General features: G+C 37.9%; 1 protein-coding gene across 3 annotated transcripts in view; it reads right to left on the minus strand.

Annotated features, from left to right (window-relative positions):
* Positions 1 to 620: 620 nt before the first annotated feature.
* LOC18448210 (autophagy-like protein) overlaps positions 621 to 21,424 on the minus strand; it is a 29,712-nt gene continuing 8,908 nt past the window's right edge. For 2 of the 3 annotated variants that reach the window (XM_020675970.2, XM_006858283.4), the window contains 4 exons: positions 17,572 to 19,252; positions 2,902 to 3,122; positions 1,365 to 1,572; positions 621 to 1,170 (listed from right to left, as the gene is read on the minus strand). In XM_020675970.2, coding sequence (XP_020531629.2) covers positions 790 to 1,170; positions 1,365 to 1,572; positions 2,902 to 3,122; positions 17,572 to 19,252 — 2,491 coding nt within the window. In that variant the 3' untranslated portion in view covers positions 621 to 789. Of the gene's footprint in view, positions 1,171 to 1,364; positions 1,573 to 2,901; positions 3,123 to 16,820; positions 17,220 to 17,571; positions 19,253 to 21,424 lie in introns of those variants that run through there. The other variant, XM_088866292.1, reaches the window with a different exon arrangement.

A 21,424-nucleotide genomic window follows, 5' to 3' on the forward strand; every position in this document is an offset into this window, starting at 1 on the left:
CTTTTTCCTTCTTTTTAAAATCAAGGTGTAATCTTATTTCATTTTATCAATGCATAACCAACGCAATAACGCACATGCTTTAATGGGTTTGGACTTCATTTTCTACATGTACTATATAATCTACATTAAAGACAAGGTCAAATGGATGGTGACCTAGTCAACGCTTTTGGCACGCTTCAAAAGGTTGTGGGTCCAATTTCCACTATGTACTTCAAATGATATAATAAATGAGAGCCATCGCATGCCTAAGCAGTTGCCACGTCCCAAATGCATGTCAACTGAATCAGTCTGTACATAAAAGGTTCAACAAACAACCAAAGTCTGTCTCATATCTAAGCCAACACGTGTTAACAACCAAAGTCTGTCTCATATCTAAACGTCAACACGTGTCTAAGTGTGACACATCTAAGCGTGATACTTCACAGATAAAGAAAAGAGAGAAGTGTAGCACATCCCAGATAAAAAAACAGTGAGATTGTTTGTATAACACTGGAAAGTTAACATTTGAACTCAAACTAGCCACCATCATCTTGAGATGAAACACAAGATTATCCCACTTTTAATGGCATTCTCATGCACCACTTGGAACATAAGTGGGCCAAGATTGAAGAGACCTCAGGTTTTATGCATAAACCCTTCATAGGCTCGAAATATTCACAGATAATTTACACAAGTTGCTTTACAAAGAAAAGAAATTAGAAGCTGTACAGGTCAAACCCACCATCATTACCTCCACCAACACCACCACCAGTGGTAATGTATATTTACAAACAAATCATCAATCACGAATTATGGAGGAGATGATTGGATGGGTTCAGGCAGCATTGCCACTGTAACTACATAATACTCAGAGCCAAGAGGAAGACCATATGGATTGAAAAATGACTCAGGTAGACCAGATCCTTCTCCCTTGCTGCTTAAAAGGTCAGACTGGTCACCAAGCTCAGGAGTTGGCGGCTTTGCAAACTTGTGTTCAATGTGCACAATTTGTCCAATTATGAAAGTAGGTCTATAGGGGAGGTGCTCAATAAACAAGGCGACGGATTCATCAGACAAGTAGTAGTTAGGGCGATTACGATTGATGGCCTCGTAATGTCCAGCAGAGTTGAGGACAAAGGCTGCGAGTTCATGGACTTCAAAATTGAGAAATGCCACCCTCTCCTTATTCACCTGTTAGCACAGCATATTGATAAACAAACCGTTAGATCTCGTCTAAGCCAAAACTAATGAAACCAACGAACAATCAAAAACACAAAAAGAACACAATGTATTGCCAGTGAGACAAAGTGACATTGATTCAAGTATTATTTTAACAAATGAGCAAGTGAAAGTTTTGCTAAAATGTTTGGGGGATGATAACTGACTTGTTTCTTTTTATTGTACAAGGTTTTCACAAGCTCATTCTTCCCTTCAAGCTCCTTTGACAGAAGGCCCTGAGCAGCATCAAACCTTGAACACCTCTCCAAGAGCTCAGCACGTTGCCTCGACAGGATGCTCACTTTGTCGGCCAGGATCCTAATGCAAGCCCGAATCTCTGCAGCGCTTTCATCTTCGTTGTCATTTGCAGAAGAACTGGTAGGGAAATTCGAGTCAAGTCATAAGAACCATAAGGCCTCCAGACAATGAGGATATATTTGAAGGATGAATAAAAATTATTATATTGAAGATCTCAAAAGGTGAAGCAGCTAGCAAATCAACTACAAGCACTATCTAAAACGACAAGTACTGTCTAAAAAAATATTGCTGAACTTGTAACTAATACTGGTGATATTTTTCTTTTCTTTTCTTTTAAACATTAGCTAATACTGGTGATACGATGTTCCTTATGTAACATTACAAAGACGTATCTAGATTAATCTTTCTTTTCACACATACACACACATGCATGTGCTCATGCATACATACACCTGCATGCATACACAAACGTGTGCGGGCACGCACACAACCTATATCTATAGGAAAACACTTAAAGATGCATATAGGTGAAGTTCTACCGTACTTCACCCATAGCCCATCAGCTCACACGGTCACGGTAGTTAGATCGTGTCTAAATTTTAATAATTTTTTCAAAGACTTGAAATTTTTTCAAAAGTGTATGCCGTAGTGAGGTGCACCTGAATAAAATATAAAAAAAATATTAATTTGAATGATAAAATGCCCAAAATACCCCTGTAAAGTTTCAAGCGTATTTTCATCATTTTATTGTTTGACAATTATTTTATTTAATATTTTATTTTGGTGCAATCTGGTCAAATGAACACATGTCCAAAATTTCAAATAAATCTGATCAGCAAAAAATTTATTAAAATTCAAAAACCATCAGACAACCATGACTGTGTGATGGATTTTGGATGGTGATGTGGGTGATGTACTATAAAAAAAAAATTTTTAGGTAATTCAATGGGGAAGACAGGCCTGTACCTGTTTCTTCATATAGATTTGGGAGTTAGCTCTTTGAAGGTGTCAGTGGGTGGTGTCAGCAGGATTGGAAACCACAACATGGTAACTAGGTATGGGGGTGCTACCAGCACGACCCAACCCCTTTCATGTAGAACTTCACCTATAAGTGTTTTAAATGTTTTACATATATATATATACATATATATATATATATATATATATATATATATATAGGAACAACTATTAAAAATCACTTGTCATTGACCAATGCATGAGTCAATCCAGTTTATTTTATCCAAACTTTTCCACTAATTCTTCAATAATTTCTACAAAACAAAATCTATAATTAAGAAGTCAAGATCCCTCCATGCAAGGCTCAATGTTCAGTACCAAAGGATCACATTGTAGGCAATGAAAAACTAGAGTCCTAATATAAATGGTCAGTATTGAATCCTTCATATGAACATCACAAAATTCAAATGGTTTAGAAGGCCAGCACACCTGCCCAAAGAGAGAGCCAGTGAACGTAATGATTCTGTGAAACCAGCAACACCTCCAGGAGCAGATACACAAGTACGAAGTCTCTCAAATAGGCCACGTATCTTTATAGCAGATGCACGTAGCGCCCTATATTCAGAAGCTTTCCGGTCTGCTGCACAAAGATTAGTGTGCGCTTCTTCTCTGGCTTCATGTAGGCAATTTTCCAGATGTGCGCAGTTCAACTGTTTCAATGAGAATAAGAGAAAATAAATTGAATACTTCTTTTTTAAAGATTTACAATGAAAATTTCTCTCATTGATGATTTTGCAAGATATAGTAACAAAGTTTGTTACGAATTTCAAAGCCACGTATATATGTACTCTCAAAGGCAAAACTGTGCATCCATGACCATACTCCACAGCAGTTTGAAACTTAACATGGACAAAAAAAACCCACAAAACCTCAAAGGTTGTTTAAATCTCCCATCCATCCTATCAATACTGCAATGATCAAAAGGCGACCCACATTCTGTGAATTGGATTTGTCCATCAGGATAATCAGAATGCAACTTTTTACTTGAGAGCATATACTCCATTACAACAAGATATCGATAATTGAACAACCCCATCACATTCATGGTAATAAGGGAGAATTGTTCACCTATAAAACAACTTCCTAGAGATGGCAGATTAAACCCTTTTCCTTCAAGGAGAAACAGGGGGAGGAAGTACTAAAGCTACCACTATCTGAATAGTTCTGCATCAATCACAGAAATAATCTAATGCTTTTCCATTGGGAATAATAATTTGTTACCACCACCAGGACAAGTTCCTAGGATTTGCTTTATTTTATTTTTTAATGTCAATAAGTTCCTGCTGTTCTGAAACAGAAAATCTATAATACATCTTCATGACCCCAGAGAAAGGGCTATAGTGCTATACCATTAAGTGAAATAGATTCATGGAACATTGAGCTTATAAATATGAGAGAAAAGTATGCCCAGCCTCAAAAAAGTGAAATATACAATGGAAAGATGGCACTATATAAAGAAAAGGAGCAATATAATTAAACTCCCCCATATGAATATCTCCAGAATGGGAATGTAATAGTGTAACTTACCAGATTTCATGTTCATTTCTCCAACCATGAAACACGGCTAGTTCAAGACAATGCACTGAAAATATTAGGTTTCAATCACTATATTCTGACTTAAGAACCTGTTATACATTTTCAATTAGATTAAAAAGAAAAAGAAAAGGAAAAACGAGTGCAGGCCACAGCCTTTCTTCAATAATTTGAACCTTAAAATATCATTTGCCACCTACCACTGTAACGTGCAGTAGCTTTCAAATTCCAATGAAATTTCTAAAACAAAAAATAAGAGACTAAAGGAAAACAGACTCTGAATGCCTTTCAAATCGTTCAACATTTTCTGATTAAAAAAGCAAATGCAGGTTCATCCAGAGTTTTTCAGACTTGAAGAACTGGAGTCCAGGAATATTCGGTGTTCACTAAAGCACAATTTCTACAGTCCAGAACATTTGATATCAAAATGTAGTTCAGATCTATTATTGACATTCTCTTTGTTATATTCAAGCTGCCAAAGCTGCATCATGAAGAGTCTGACATAAAATGATATTCCATTATTTTTTATATTTGATTATTCACATTGATTAGTAAAACAGTATAACAGAAGTGAACAAATTTTTGTCAGTATGTCAAATTTAAATATCTTATTGAAGAGTTTCACCGCCCTTGAGCTAAGTTACAGCTCTCTCAAGCCATCTGGTAATGCTGATGGCATCACCTCCAATGAAAACCCAACTCAACGAGTGTGAATCATGAATCTCCATATATTTCACCCTGGCAAACTTCTGCAATCAATGAATCTTGTCAAAAAAAGTAAAGAAAGAAAAAGGAAACCACACTGCTGTTCCAAACAAATTAATGGGCCCCAACCCCATCAACTGCATGATTTCCTCTACTGCATCAAACACAAGTCTAATTCACAACCTTACTGTTATTTACACTCGCTATCATGCTCAAGCACCACATAAAGCCCTTAGCTTCACAAAACAACAATGAAGATAAACTGCATTTTGTCAAACCCATAGCCACTCAGAGAACATCACATCATCATCATCATCAGAGCTTTTCCCAACTAATTAGGTCGGCTACACAAATCCTGATCCACCATTCTGCTCTATCAAGGACTATACCCTCAGTGAGGCCTCCATCACAAACCCAACTTAAATTTCAATTGCCACTTCAAAATGTTAATTTCGCTTGTGTTGATGAACTTCGTACCCAGAAGGCAAACAAGAAGAAATGAGAGAGAGAGAGAGAGAGCAGAGAAATAGTGTAGGGATTGCGTGAACTCCACTGGGAAGCATACTCACAGGCCCAGGGTAATGCAGCTTTTTATTAATTATTGTGGTAATACATTAGGTCAGCAGATCTACACCCCTTACAGATACATGTACCTAAAGAAAGGAAATACACAAAATATACAAAAGAACAAAATAATATCACAAGTCTAACAATCCCCTCAAGTTGTACATCATTTTTAAACATGTACAACTTGCTTCTTAAATAATCATGCCTCTCCCTTGATAAACCTTTTGTAAATATGTCTGCGACTTGATCCTCTGTACCAATGAAGTTTGCTTCAACTTCTTCAGCCTCATATCTTTTCTCAGATAAAATGGTAATCAATTTCAATGTGTTTCATTCTATCATGAAATAGTGGTTTGAAGCAATCACTAAAGCACTTCTATTACCGCAGTAAATAGATAATCTACCAACTTTATAAGCCAATCGTGATATAAACTTCAAACCGTGTAATTTCCGCCATCATTCCAGCAAGGTCCTTGTTCTGCTTCAGTGATTGATTTGGCAACTGTTTTCTATTTTCTACTCCAAGATATCATCTCCTAGGAAAACACAATAATAGCCTGAAACTGATTATCTAGAATCAGGTTCTCTTGCCAATCTGCAACTGAATGTCCACTTATGGACCCCAAATCCAGACTCATTTGTTTATTTTTCTTATACAAAAACCATTGCCAATGGAACCTTTCACATCATTATCCTTTCCAATGCCTCCCTATATACTGCAGTTGGCGCATGCATGTACTAAAAAACCTGATTAACAGCATATGAATTATCAGGATGTGTGAGAGTCAAGTACGGTAATGCCCCAGCCATACTTTTGTATTTTTCTGGCTCTGATAGTGGGTCTCCTTGATTAGCACATAATCTTTTATTTAAGGCTATTGGAGGATGGCAAGGCTGGCAATACAAATACATTGGGCTTCTCTAGCATATGTAAATCATATTTTTGCTATGAAGGCAAATCTCACTACATGAATGACCCACTTCAATTCCAAGGAAATATCTCCATTCTCCTAGGTCCTTCATTTGAAACATTTCATTGAGAAACTCCTTTACTTCATTTATCATCTTTATATCACTTCCTGTGACAATAATATCATCCACATATAATAAAATAATAACACTACTTTCTTACCTTTCAAAAGGAATACAGAGTTATCATTTGCTGATCTAGTAAAACCTCTCTTTCAATGCATCATAAAACTATGGAACCAGGAGGTTGTTCCATATATACTTCTCTTAATTCTCCATGCAGGAACACATTTTTGACGTCCAATTGATAAAGTGGTCAATCATGCATAAGAGCAAGAGATATGACAACCCTTACAATGATAATTTTAATAACTTCAGAGAAGGTTTCCTCATAGTCCAAGCCATGCTGGTAGTTAAATCCTCTTGCGACGAGTCTCGCCTTAAATCTTTCCACGCTCCCATCAAGCTTATATTTTACTTTGTATACCACCAAGTACAGTTAACATACATGGCTTGTATTTCTTCTCTCATGGCTCTAGTCCACCTCCCATCTCTTTTAGCTTCAAATAAATGTTTGGGTTCTTTTATCTTCATAGTTTCACACATAAACACCTCAAAATTGTGTGTGAAACTTCCATAACTGACCCATTTGTCAATGGGATGGTTCACTCTTTTCAATCTCCTCAATTAGACTTCATCTTGCTGCTCATTCTCATGTTGTTCTCCATCCTAAAGCTGTAGGGAATTTTGTAAGGTTGGCTGTAAATTCTGAGGTTCCTGCCCAATCTTGGACCATCTATGACCTATAATTATGTCCTGGCAGATTTATTCGTTTCGCACTTCTTGATTTGTATCATAGAAAGGTTGAAAATCTTCTCGTAGATCACATGGTGCCTCTTCATGGACCTTTCTTCAATCTGGCCGTCACTTTATGGATTTGTTTCCATCATGCCTCCAGCTGCCCTTTAAATTCTAACGGCATCTTTAATGTGTTCCACTTCATTTCTCTTCCAACTTTGCTAAGTTTCCACAATATTTCGAATTTCCCAACTATCATGGATGAATTGTAATATCTTGATTTTCATTTTTTTAAAACTTGCATCACTTGTAAACATTTTCTTTGGAGATACCATAAGCATCTTTTATCAAAAACAACATGCCTGGAAATTAATATCCTTTTTAATCTAGGACTGCAACATCTATATCCTTTGTACTCATCCGAGCAGAAAATAAATATGCCTACTTCAGCCTTTGGGGAGAGCTTATTCCTTTAGTCGTTATCTATGTGCACATATGCATAGCTTCGAAAACCTTTCGACACGGATGATTAGGATGTATACCAAACAGTACTCCATAGGGGTTGATCCCATTAACAGTACTTGAAGGCAGCCTATTAATGATACAGCTGTGTAAAATGCCTCAATCCATAATTACTTAAGCACACCACTAGAAAACATAAGGGAAAATGCCATCTCATCAATATGCCGATTCTTTCTCTCAGCAACTCCATTTTGAGCTAGTGTGTGTGGAAAAGAGATCTGTTGCTCTATCCCATGATCCTTCAAGCCGTTTGTGAAAGCAAACAAAAAATTGGTTTTCAGCAATGTATTTCAACAAATAACTTGAACTTCATAAATAGCCAAAATACATCAGATTTGCTTTTGAAGAAAAACATCCATGTACAACACAAGTAATCATCAATGAAAGTAACATAATAATAAGAATGAGAAGAAGAACAAACTGGAGCAGGAACCCATACATCAGAATGAATTAACTCAATCAGCTAAGGGGCACTTTTATTACTTAATGGAAAAGGGAGTTTTGACCTTTTGCCCAATCAACATCCCATAACAAACAAGTTGACTAAAATCTTTGGCATTTGAAGGGACAGTACCCTCATTACAAATTTTTTCAAATGACTCCCCACAACAATGACCCAGATGATGAAGCCATAAATCTTTAATAACTTAAGACTCAAAACCAGTATTGGATGTTTCTTCACAATGCACTCTCACATATAGCTGTCCACAACAAGTTCATGTGCTAGTTGAGAAACATAAATCAAATTATCTATAAGATTTGGAACAATAAAGACATGATTGAAGTGAATAGGTCCAAAGGTAGACTCAACTATGACATAGCCCACAAGTTTGATGTCAATGGAGGAAGACTCAACTAGGACACAGAAGAGTACCAGGATCTCCATACACATGGTCGGCAACCCAGCTATCCACAATCAACGCTCCATCAGTAGGGGAAGTAATGGAAAGGGATTCCATAGAATTATTTAATGCTGCCACCGTATTTTCAGTGTTTGCCAAGGCAGCAATTTTATTTCGTTGGTTTATTTTATTGTCATTCTGGTATCTATCGAAGCAACTGCGGGCTGAATGTCCTCTTCTACATATTTGACAAGTAAATCTATTTCCATTAAGAGTAGGTAAAGGACCTCAACCAAAGCTATAGAAATTTCTACCACCATGCCCATTTCTGGAACCTTGACAACCACGACTTCTGCTATCTCCTCGAAATTATTGGGGTTTTGTGCAACATTGCTCCTATTAGTAAACAGGATGTCGTGGTATTCATTATTAGGAGGAGAACATTTTTCCCCTTTACAAAAAATGCCTCATGCAGTGACAACATAGGTTGAAGGTTGGCAAAAGAAGGAAGAGAATCCCTTATCATCAAGGATGTCACAAAAGTTTTATAATCTTCACCCAGCCCACGTAGCACAAATTGTCTCTTATCTTTATCTTCAACTGGCTGCTGAATACTGATGAGCTGATCACATATTCCTTTTATCTTGTTATAGAATTCCAACACTAGAATTTTCCCCTTCTTACAATCTTGAAGTTTAGATTTCAACTGCATAACACAAGCCTCAGATTCCTGAGAATAGGACTCATTGAGGGCTGTCCAAAGATCATATGCTACAGGTAAATTCACCACTTGAGCCAAAATTTCTTTAGACAAGGTTGAAGTTATCCAAGCAATAAGATTTTGGTCATTAGCAAGCCAATCTTCGTAGGCTGGGTTGACTACCAAACTGATCTCTCTCTTTTCATCTAAATTTGTATTTTCCTTAGTAATATATTATGGTAGTGGCTTAACAGATCCATCCAAGTGACCATAGAGACAGTGGGCCCCGATGAAGGGAAAGACTCTCTTTCCAGACAATAAAGTCAGATTTAAGTTTCTCAAAGACATATTAAGGATTTGGGAATGAGAAAGAATTTGATTAATGAGGGGAATTGGAGTTCAATGAATATGCCATAGTAGGGAAACAGGCGAAAAATATAATAACATCAAATCTAGAAAAAGAAAAATAAGGAAAGATGATAGAAGAGGTGAATGGGAGCGACGAGGCCAGATCTAGAGAATGAGACCAGATCAAAAGAGAATAATGGAAGGATGATAGGAGACATCAAAAGACCAGATCTAGAGAGTAAGAGCAAGAAAGTACTTAGAAACAAAGTTCTTTTGGAGAGCAAGAAATAGTTTAGAGAAAAGGAGATCTAGAGAGAATCAATAAGATCTAGAGAAAAAGAGTAAGAAACGAGTTTTCTTGGGGAGCAAGGAATAGTATAGAAAAAGATCTAGAAAGCGTACGAAAGAACCAATTTGTAAAAAAAGATAGGACAAAGACTTTGTTCAAGGTAGAGAGAGATCAAAGAATAGGAAAAATGAAGAAACCTGGACAGGAGTATTTCAGCAATGGATGGATCGATTCTTCTCACCAAACCTGCTCTAATACCATTTTAATTTCGGTTGTGGTATTACAATAGAGCAGCAGATTTACAAAAATGCCCTTGTAGAAATACATATACCAAAAGAAAGGAAATACACAGAATATATATAAGAACAAAACAATATCACAAGTCTAACAAAAACTACCAGATCCCAATAGCTCTTGAACTAAAACATCATCCTCCCCACATTTTGGGACCTTCATACACCCAACCCAATGAAATCCCAACAGTGGCACATTAAAGAATCCCACAGTAGAAGGCAAAATTACGACTAGGGAAAAACTAGGAGCTCACAACTGAAAACCCCTTCTGCAAGGAAAAGGCGCCCATCCTCAAATTTCATTTAAAGTGACCCCCTTTGTAACCCATTCCTCACCCAATCCACATGACAAAATATGTCTAAAGAGGTAACCGGGTGCACTCATGCTGTGGTGGCAATTCTGAAATTATATTCATTACACATCATATTTGTAGTCATGTAAGTTATCGTATGGTTTTTGCTTTTGCTCCTTGCATATACCAGGCTTCACTATTTTACATAGTTATTTCATAGATTTCTGGCTACATCAAGATATGAACATCAAGGTTTTTCACAATTTCACTCTAGTGCAATTAGAATCTAGAGTCACATCCCCAATGTTCAAGGACTCGGCCAAGTTACTCGGACTAGGCCCCTAGCCGAGCTGAGTACTCGGAGATATTTAAAAAATAAGAAAAATCATAAAACTTATATTAAATTGTAAAATCAATGCATAAATATTTTATATGCAATTTGATTTTTTGATGATGATTTCTGAGTGTTACTTGACGTATACCCTATTCTGATATTTTCGTCGTTTTTGGAATTTTCAGAAACTGCTATAATTCAACTTTTGCTAAATCCATATTGTTATATATTTTTTCCAACTTATCTGAACTTCTAAAGTTATGCTTAGTTCAGTTTGATTTTCACTATTTTTATTTTATTTTTGACAATTTTTTTATTTGTTAGGGCTTTTCTTGCCCCGTACACTACTCGGGCAACTTGACTCGCCCCAGTTACTCGGCACGGGTAGAGCCCAAGTCCCTAGCTCGAGCCAAGTTTTTGAACCTTGGTCAGATCACATATGAACTAAAAGAATAAATAAGAAATAAAATTTGGAACATATCATCAGTTGATCAAAATTTACCAAGAACTCTAATGTAGGAGAACTTGAAGAAACGAAGAAAATTCAGCAAGAAGCACACAATTTTGGAGAAACCTTAGGGTCTACTCCCACCTAGGGCTCAATCCTTAGGCTTCTTTTACAAGAAGAAGTCTTTTTTTCTTAAGAGGAATACATGAATGACTCTCCAACCCATCCATGCCCTTATTTATATTGAATACTTATTGTTTTGGACAATATTTGTCCATAGAATTTAACTTTTGACCAAAAGATCCTAACTTAATATAACTCAAAATTAAACTCCCTAACTTTAATTAAAATAACTAACAAGTCCATAACCGGTACAACAATGAAATAAATAAATAAATATCATCTACAATAGCTTTATAAACTAAAAAAACAAAAAAAACAAAAACTATTTCTTGCTCTTCTTGTTTTTCTTGGAAGCCCTCCAAGGGTTTTCATCCTTCATATGAGCAAAAATTAGGAGAAATCTGCCGCTTCCATAGAAGATACTCGTGGCTACTTGTGCTCTGATCTCCATCATTCTCCCCGAGTTGAGGAGAACTCTCGCTCGAGTTCACATCTTCATCTTCATTCACCTCCATACCAAGATACTCTGATAGAGCAGCAATGTTGAAGATGTTTGAAGCCTCCATGTGTGAAGGCAAAGCGACCTTGTAAGCATTGCTGCCCATCTTCTTCAAAATCTTGAATGGTCCTGCCTTGCGACCATTCAGCTTGCTGTATTTTCCCACAGGATGTTGTTCCTTCCTGAGATACGCCATTACCCAGTCTCCCACATTAAACTCCTTGAAATGGCAATGCTTGTTTGCTCCTTCCTTGTATTTGGATGTATTGGCTTCTAAACTAGCACGCACTTGTTCATGCAGTACTTTCATTTGTTCAACAATAGCATGACCCTCCCAATTGGCCTGAACAAGAACCAAGTCAAGTGAATGAGTAGGGTTTTTCCCATATACAACCTCGAAAGGACTCTTACCAAGTAGGTCTACTGCAAACACTACTATAGGCAAACTCAGCTTGAGGTAGTGTTAGGCCCCACTGTTTCTTCTTTTCCTTCACAATACTTCTCAAAAGATTGCCAAGAGTTACGGTTTACTACTTCAGTTTGGCCGTCTGTCTGCGGATGATAAGTTCTACTAAACTGTAACTGAGTGCCCAATTTCGTCCACAAAGTTCCCCAAACTGGCTGAGAAACTTTGTATCCCAAACAGAAGTTATCGTCTTTGGAACACCATGCAACCTCACCACCTCTTTGAAGTACAAGTTAGCAACATGTGTGGCATCCAGAGACTTCTTGCAAGGTATAAAATGAGCCATCTTTGAGAATCTATCCACCACCACAAATATAGAATCCATACCCCTTTGAGTCTTTGGAAGTCCCATAACAAAATACATGCTAACATCCTCCCAAGGTGCATTAGGAATAGGAAGTGGAGAATAAAGCCCGGTACTCTGTTGTTGCCCTTTTGCCAGTTGACAGGTGCGGCACCTCTCGAACCACATAACATCTCTCTTTAATTTTGGCTAGTAGTACTTAGACTCCACCAATACTATGGTTTTGTCTCGACCGAAATGTCCACCAAGACCTCCCCCATAAAGCTCTGCTATTAGGGTTTCTTTAAGGGAACCTGTCAGAATACAAAGACAGTTTCCTTTGAAGAGAAATCCATCTTGAATAAGAAAATCCCGAACAACTCCACTGCAACACTGGTCCCATATCTCCCTGAAGTTGTCATCATCTGCATAAAGATCCTTCATAAATTCAAACCCAGTAATAGTAGTTGTCATGGTAGTTAATAGAGCCGACCTTCTACTCAAAGCATATGCCACTCTGCTCTGACTGCCTGCCTTATGTCAAATAACAAAAGTGAACTCCTGTAAATAGGCTACCCATTGAGCATGTCGCTGATTTAGTTTATGTTGCCCATTAATATACTTCAATGCTTCTAATCTGAGAACAAAATAAATTCCCTCTGAATCAGGTAATGCTGCCAATGCCTTAAGGCTTGAATAATAGCATAAAAATCCACATCGTAAGTAGAATAGTGTCAGCAAGTGTCAGTCAACTTCTCACTGGAGAAGGCAATAAGGCGACCTTGGCTTATCCCAACATGTGAAGCATCACAATCCAACTCAAAGACTCTATCAAAGTCTGTAAGGGCCAACACAGGTGCCTTAGCCATCTTCTGCATCACCAACTGAAAACTTTTCTCGGCTTCAGCAGTCCATACAAATCCCCCTTCTTCAGACAATCTGTGATAGGTGTTATGATCGAACTAAAGCCTTTGATAAACCCCTTATAAAAAGTAGCCAACCCATGAAAACTATGAACATCATGCATTGTAGTAGGAGTAGGCCAATCCTTGATACCTACTACCTTCCTTTGGTCAACCTTAATTCCCTCAGCTGAAGCAACATAGCCAAGAAAGATGAGGCTATCTGTCATGAATGAACACTTTTTACGATTCAAATACAATTGTTGTTCCCGTAGCAAATCAAACACCAATCGTAAGTGCACCAATGTTGTACATGAGACTATCATCAGAGTATACCACCACGAATTTCCCAATAAAAGGCTTGAACACTTGATTCATCACCCTCATAAAAGTACTGGGCGCATTGGAGAGGCCAAATGGCATCACCAACCACTCATAAAGGCCCTCTCGTGGTTTGAATGCAGTTTTCCACTCATCTCCACGTCAAATACTAATTTGAATATTAGATGGTACCCACTCTTCAAATCTATCTTTGAAAACACAGTAGCATCAAACAGCATAACTAACATATTATTTAGACGCAGAAATGGCAAGCGGTACTTGATTGTGATCTTGTTAATGGCCCTAGTATCCGCACACATGCGCCAAGTCCCATCCTTTTTAGCCATCAACAAGGCCAGGACAGCACAAGGGCTCATGCTCTCTCATATGAACCCCTTCTGTAGAAGCTCTGTGACCTATCTCTACAACTCATCATGCTCCTTTGGGCTCATTCTATATGCAGCCTTATTCGGTAGGCTAGACCCAGGAACAAGGTCTATGTGATGTTGGATGTCCCTCATGGGTGGTAAACCCTCTGATAGCTCATCTGGAGTGACATCACTATAGTCCCTCACTAAGGGCTTAATAGGCTGCTCCTCCACTTGGACCACTGCAAACACCATCCTCGACTCCTCCGATCCCTCCATAAACTGAGCCAAAGAAAGAAGGCTCGCACACCCTTCATCTGATTTGGATGTACTTTCCTTCTTAGACGGACCTAAAACCACTTTTATCCCATCTTTGATAAAGGAATAAGTGTTTTTAAATCAATCGTGTATGGCATGTTTATCATACTGCCTTGGTCTACCCAATAATAAATGACATACATCCATAGGCACAACATCGCCCCACACTCATCTTTATGATGTTTTCCAATAGAAAAAGAAACTAGACAGCATTTAGAAACTGTTACCTCATTTCCCCTTTAAAACCAAGCTATCTTGTATGGTTTTCAATGGCTCTCTATCTTCAATTTCAGCTTGTCTGCCATCTCCTGAGAAACAATATTTTCATAGCTGCCCCCATCAATGATACGATTGCAAACCGTCCCGTAGGTCGTTCATCGAGTGTGGAAAATATTAGTGCGCAACAAATCTGCCTCATCTACTACCTTGGGTGTTACCATGCTGCACCAGATCACGAAAGCCTCCGCATGGTCGCTAAAGGTTACTTCAGACTCATCTCCCTCAGGCTCTTCATCATAAATAAGGTCCCCATCAAAAGATGGTTTGTTGTCCTCCTCGTAAACCTCCTTAGCAAGGGCCACAAATTTTCTATTCGGACACTGAGAAGAGACATGTCCAATCCCCGAACACTTAAAGCATTTTAAGGTGCCGCTGTTTCAGCGATTTGGGGGACCAGAACCAGCCCCAACAGCCACAATTTTCTACTGTTTTGATGGACAAGCAGGCCCTCAGGCTCTCCATCATAAATAAGGTCCCCATCAAAAGATGGTTTGCTGTCGTCCTCGAAAACCTCCATAGCAAGGACCACAAATTTTCTATTCGGGCACTGCGAAGAGACATGTCCAATCCCCGAACACTTAAAGCATTTATGGTGCTGCTGTTTGGGCGATTTGGGCGACTAGAACCAGCCCCAACAGCCATAGTTTTCTACTGTTTTGAAGGACCAGCAGGCCGTGAGGACTGTCCACCCATTACATTTCCATCTATTCCCTTAAATTCACTTCCACGGCCACTTGGGCTACCCTGGCTTGCAAACCACCTTGATGATAGATGCCTTAGCTGAGCTTCAACTTTAACTGCGAGATTGAAAGCCTTATCGAGGATCCAAGACCATTGTAAAACCACTACATCTTGTATTATAGCTACTAGCTAAGGACTGTTCTTCCCTTTCAACCACATCACTGCGAGCCATCAACTCATAAAATTCATCGGTATATTCCTCTACATTCTTTTCACCTTGATGAAGATTATTCATCTTGTGATAGAGGAATTGCAAATAATTTTCAGACAAGTATTTTTCTTTTAATTTCTTTTTCATTTTCTCCATGTAGTAATTTTGGGCTTTCCCATCCTCTTTCTTCTAGCCTAAAGTTGTTCCCACCATGCCGAACCACCTTTTCTCAATTTTATGGTAATAATTTTTACCCTTTTATTTTTAAGTACCTCCTTATAATCAAAAACCCTTTCTACGATATTTAACCAATCTATAAACTCCTCGGTACTATCAAAATCAGGTATATCCACCATCAAATCGACATCCATAGAGAAACGCACCCCATGTCTAGGTCTCCGGTCGCTATCCTCATTTGTCGACTCCACATGCAGAGCATGATAGTGAAAAGGGTTGTATTCGAGATCCTCTTGAGCTGAAAGATTACCATCTTACCCATTATTGAGGGTTGCAAATTGTTGTGTCAGCAGCTGAACGTATCTTTCAAGTTCCTCAATTCTCTCATCTCTAGGATCACAGAGCAGATCCACGAAAATACCCATTTTACAGCCCCTTCTCGCTACCAAGGGTTCGCTGAAATCACAAACCATAGGCAATTAATCAACAAAGAGTAAGATCTCGATTGTTTTTTGGCAAACTTTTGCCAAAATCAGCAAACCTGAGACCCTAATTCAACTTTAGCCTCTTTGTTGTCGAGCTAGGGCACAAAAGGTCTTCGCTACAGCGCTGTCCGTACATTGCTACAGTGCTTTCTATACATTGCTACAGTGCTTTTGTGTGGATCGAGGATCGTGGGCTCTTATACCACTTGATGCAGGAGAACTCGAAGAAACCAAGAAAAATTTGCAAGAAGCACACAATTTTGAAGAAACCCTAGGGTTTACTCGCACCTAGGGCTCAATCCTTAGGCTTCTTTTACAAGACAAAGTCTTTCTTTTCTTAAGAGAAATACATGTAGAAATTTTATGAAATAAATGTCATTTTATGAAAGAAGAAATTTTTTCTCTTGGCTTGATTTACAGTCATGTTTTTTCTCTCTTCTTGCTGATTTTACATGTTTAAAGTTCAGGAGAACGGTGGATTTAATTTCCCTGCATCAAGTGAAAAATCAACAAGAAGCACACAATTTTGGAGAAACCCTAGGGTTTATTCCCACCTAGGGCTCAATCCTTAGGCTTCTTTTACAAGACAAAATCTTTCTTTTCTTAAGAGGAATACATGAATGACTCTCCAGCCCATCCATGCCCTTATTTATATTGAAAAATTATTGTTTTGGACAATATTTGTCCATACAATTTAACTTTTGACCAAAAGGTCCTAACTTAAACATAACTTGAAATTAAACTCCTTAACTTTAATTAAAATAACTAAAAAGTCCCTAACTGGTCCAGCAATGAAATAAATAAATCTAAAATAGCCTTAAAAACTAAAAAAAACCAAAACTATTTCTTGCTCCACTTGTTCTTCTTAGAAGCCCTCCAAGGGTTTTCATCCTCCAAATATGAGTGAAAATTAGGAGGAATCTGTCGCTCCCATAGAAGATACTCGTGGTTACTTGTGCTCTGATCTCCATCACACTCATGAATCACAATCATCTGGTAAAAAGCGAGGACGAATCTTCAACTTTCAGAGCACAATTCATCTAAACTGAAGTGCCAAGCAATAGAAAGGGCATGCATGTAACTCATTTACTACACTCTAAACAAAAGAACTAGACATTGTTGTATTGTTGATGCAGATTTTGTTAAGAGACCAGTAAGTCAAAAGATATAATGTGACATATCATAGATGAAGATTTCAAGAGTAGCAAATTTAAGAAACCAAATATTAGACTACGGAAGAACTGAACACAGTTTAAATATCATCTCAAAAAGTTAGAACGAATGAGAACAGTAGCTTTGCACATCTATCGCTGGAAACAAATGAACATAATTTAAACAAACGTACCTGAGATTCATCCAAAAGCTTTATACTGGCCTCCAGTTCTCTCCTCAGTGAGACTATTTCCTCCATAGCAGCTTCTAATTTAGATTGAGTCTCATCGCACTCATTTGACTTGTCCGATAAAGCACTCTCAAGCACTACCACGAGGTCTTCCTTATTTTTTAGGAGTAAACCAGACTCCAGAGCCGTATTAGTTCTGCAAGGTATGGTGTTTAGAGGATCTTGCACAGTTTCTATCACCCTTTTTTCTTTCTCTTTACCAGATCCACAATCTATATGTTGCTCGTCTCTTTGAGGCTCCAACATAGATGCATCCAAAGAGTTGGGTACAGGTTCAACTGGTTGCAAATGGATGCCCAAAAGATCCGTCATGCTTTCATCTAAACCTTCCTGGTCTTTACCACTCATCTCTACAGTTGAATGTTCTTCTTTGGGATCCAAGGCTGCCGGTGAAGAAGAAACCTCATCCATAGGCTCAGGAGGAACATAAGGTGCATGTACCTCAGCATCCCCACATACCTCAGATTTGCAATCTTCAGTCTTCAAAGCTGAAAGGGCAGAGACTGAAACTTCCTTACCACCTGATGAGATCTTTTGCTGCTGCATATACTGATCAGACAACCTTTGCTCCAACTCCTGTATACGTTTTTCATAAGTAATACACTGCATCTGCTTCACCTTGAGCATGTCTTGGAAGTGTTTACAATATTCATCCTTCAGGCGCAACGCTTCGGCAGTCCTCTCCGCATTCTCCTTCAGAATACTATCAAGCTTACTATCGTCAAACGTATCGTAATCAATGTCAGTGCCATAAGAGCAAACTAAAGCTAAAGCCGAAGCAAGTTCTGCTTTCAACCGAGCATTCTCAACTTCCAATTTGCTTGTTCCCGCAATCTCAATAGACTCAGATTCATCGAAGAGCTCTTCATGTGCATCTTTGCCATCAATAGTTGAAGGACTTTCCTCAACTTCTAATGAATTGCAGCTCCCATATGAACCAGAAAATGATCCCTTAGTGGAGGATATAGGCTTATCAACTTTCACTGACAATCCAACCAATGACTCGGGAGCATAACGGTCTATGTCTGTTATATCAATGTCCAGCAAATTTGTATCAAAGGGGGTTATGTTAACATCACATTGACTTGGAGAATCAAAGAGACCCATGGATGCTAAAATATCACGAGGTATACAAACACTCTGCACCTTCAAGAATTCCTCTCTCCGCCTAACCTCGTCTTCCCTCTTCCTAGCAAGCTTTTCTGCCATCTGCCCAGCTTGACCCATGTAAAGTTTCATTGAAGCCTTCCTCCTCACCACTTCAGCGAGGCAAACTCGATAAGCGGGTCCAATCCTTCGAAGCAATCTCAGATCTGCAAAGCTACCATCTTGTCGAGTCATTGCTTCTTTGAAAGCTGGAAGCTGCATGCGAATATCCCTGGTACAAGACTGAAGATGTGCAACAGTCTGCATATTACGATGCACAAACAAATTCATTTCATCCTTTTTGATCTTGCAAAAGTCTAGTAGCTTTTTATTTTCACGATGGCATGCATGCATCCTGGGAAGGTGATTTTTCTCATGGACATTATACATTCGACCAAGGGCTGAAACGGCATCAGAGGCAGACACTTGGGAACTTACACAGTCATCCACCAGCTTCTTCACAGTGTTGACATCTTTGCTGTGGCATACAAGAGTAACAATCAGCATAATGCTTTAAAAAATAAATTATACTGATAAAAGAAAATCAAATCCCAACAAAAGATGCAACTAGGTTTTCAGAAAAGAAAAAACAAGGAAGAGTAAAAAAATTTGAAACTGTGGCATAGTGAAGAAAAAATTGTGAAGTAAATCCAAGCAAGGCTATACAAGATACCCAGACAATAATAAATGAGCATGAACCCGAGACTTGAAGTTTTGAGATGTATAGACGAAGGAATTTCATGCAGTCATATTCCTCTGTGTGCGTGTGTATGGGGATAAATGTAAAATTAAAGCACTTGCAGAATTGGAAAGTCCAGCGAGAGTAAGGACATTTCACCCAATAACAAGCCTTCCACAAAAGTGGAAAATAAATCAAGAAACATGCAGCATACAGAAGAATATTAGCTAAATGATGAAGACAGATTATTAATCAAGGAACTCATTTTTGTTAGTCCCTATTGTGGAAAATAAATCACATAAAACAGGCACCATACAGTAGAATACAAGTCAAATGATGAAGACAGATTATTAATCAAGGATAGCATTTTTGTTAGTCCCATTACATTGAGTTTTTAAAACAACCAAAATGTAGACGTGTTTCTTATGGTGCCTCCTTGTAAGTCTACTGGTACTCAATTGCCCATCAACAGGTTTGGGTGTTGTGGCATCACTGGGTCTCATCGACCTCTTCTAGGTTCAATATTTTCAACTCATGAGCCAAAATCCATCTTAGAACGTGGCCTTTTTCTATTAGATAAGTGTGAAACCTGATTCCCAACCATGCTGGTAGGAAGCAGTGACAAAAATGGACAAGAGAATTAGTATCACTCTGTCATCAAAAGCAAAATGTTGGTTACAGGTGGATGTAAAATTGAACTCAAAAGACCAACCACAAGAATAGACAGAGGTTCAATGAGAAGAAGAATGTCTTTTTCACCAGCATTCTCAGGGCACCTGCAGCAATTGCTAAAGAAAATTCCATGCAGGTTGGGTGAGATGGAAGAACCATACCACTAAAGCTCCAAAGCGTGTAAGTTTAGCCTTCTAAGATTGTGTTTCATTTGATAAAAAGAATCAGAACACAGAGTTGAGACTGTCTTTTGGCTTTTGGTAAGTATTGAGATTCCAGGTTATTCATAAGATGCTCTGTAAACTTGCTTGGCAGGTGAAACTCGAGGTGGATTAACATCCAGACCATCTGGGTTAGGAAAACAATTTTTTACTAAAATAGGTGATCTAGTGATAATTTACAATCCGACATATTACACTCTCTAATAGTCAATGATAAGTACCAAAAACGACATCACTCCATTATTTGATAAATACTATTGTCTAAATACCTTTTAAATGTATTAAGTATTATTCTTTAGCATTATTGCCGTTTAAATGTATTATGTAAGTATTATTCTTTAGTATTATTTAAGCAATACCAGAAACTACTATATTGTTTAAATAGTATTCCAAAGTAGACCATGTACACTATGTATTCATAATGTACACTGTCACTATGCATACTTATGACTTTTAACTTCTAAATATTTATTTGAAATCTAGAACACAGAGGTTATAGTATATATGAAGGTTTTGCAAGCCACCCATTCATGAACATGTACCATATGGCTTTCATAGCTATGAAAAGTTAGAAAGCTGTACACTATGTATACCATATCACTTTTAAGTATTATTCCTAGGCTCCTTATAGCAATGCATAATCTATCATATTTTTGTAATCTAACAAGGTTTGGATATGAATTCCTATAAAAGGTTATCAACTTGATCTAATATCTATGTATAGAGAGTGGCACTTTAATGATTTATTTATGAATAGAAGAACTTCAATGTTGATAAACCATTCCCATGCATGCATAATTTCTCTCTTTTAGCACAATTTTAAATAATAAGTTAACTTTAAACTTTGCAATTTTCACTCACACAATTAGAACATAAGTTACTAGAGAGATTGTCAACTCTTATATTTCTGTTATTTAATAAAAAAATATTTCAGTTGTGGAAATAAATTATTATATCGCTGATTTAGAAGTTTGCCCAAGCAAGTGCTTGCAAGGATGCCTCACTGTATAGAATCCCAGAATTTTCAGCCAATCCTCCCCTAGCTCTCCTTCTCAAATCCCTAATTGAACTCTGCTTT

Source organism: Amborella trichopoda, chromosome 5 (genome assembly GCF_054954075.1).
Source record: "Amborella trichopoda isolate Santa Cruz 75 chromosome 5, AtrichopodaSantaCruz75HAP2 v2.0, whole genome shotgun sequence".
NCBI lineage: Eukaryota > Viridiplantae > Streptophyta > Magnoliopsida > Amborellales > Amborellaceae > Amborella > Amborella trichopoda.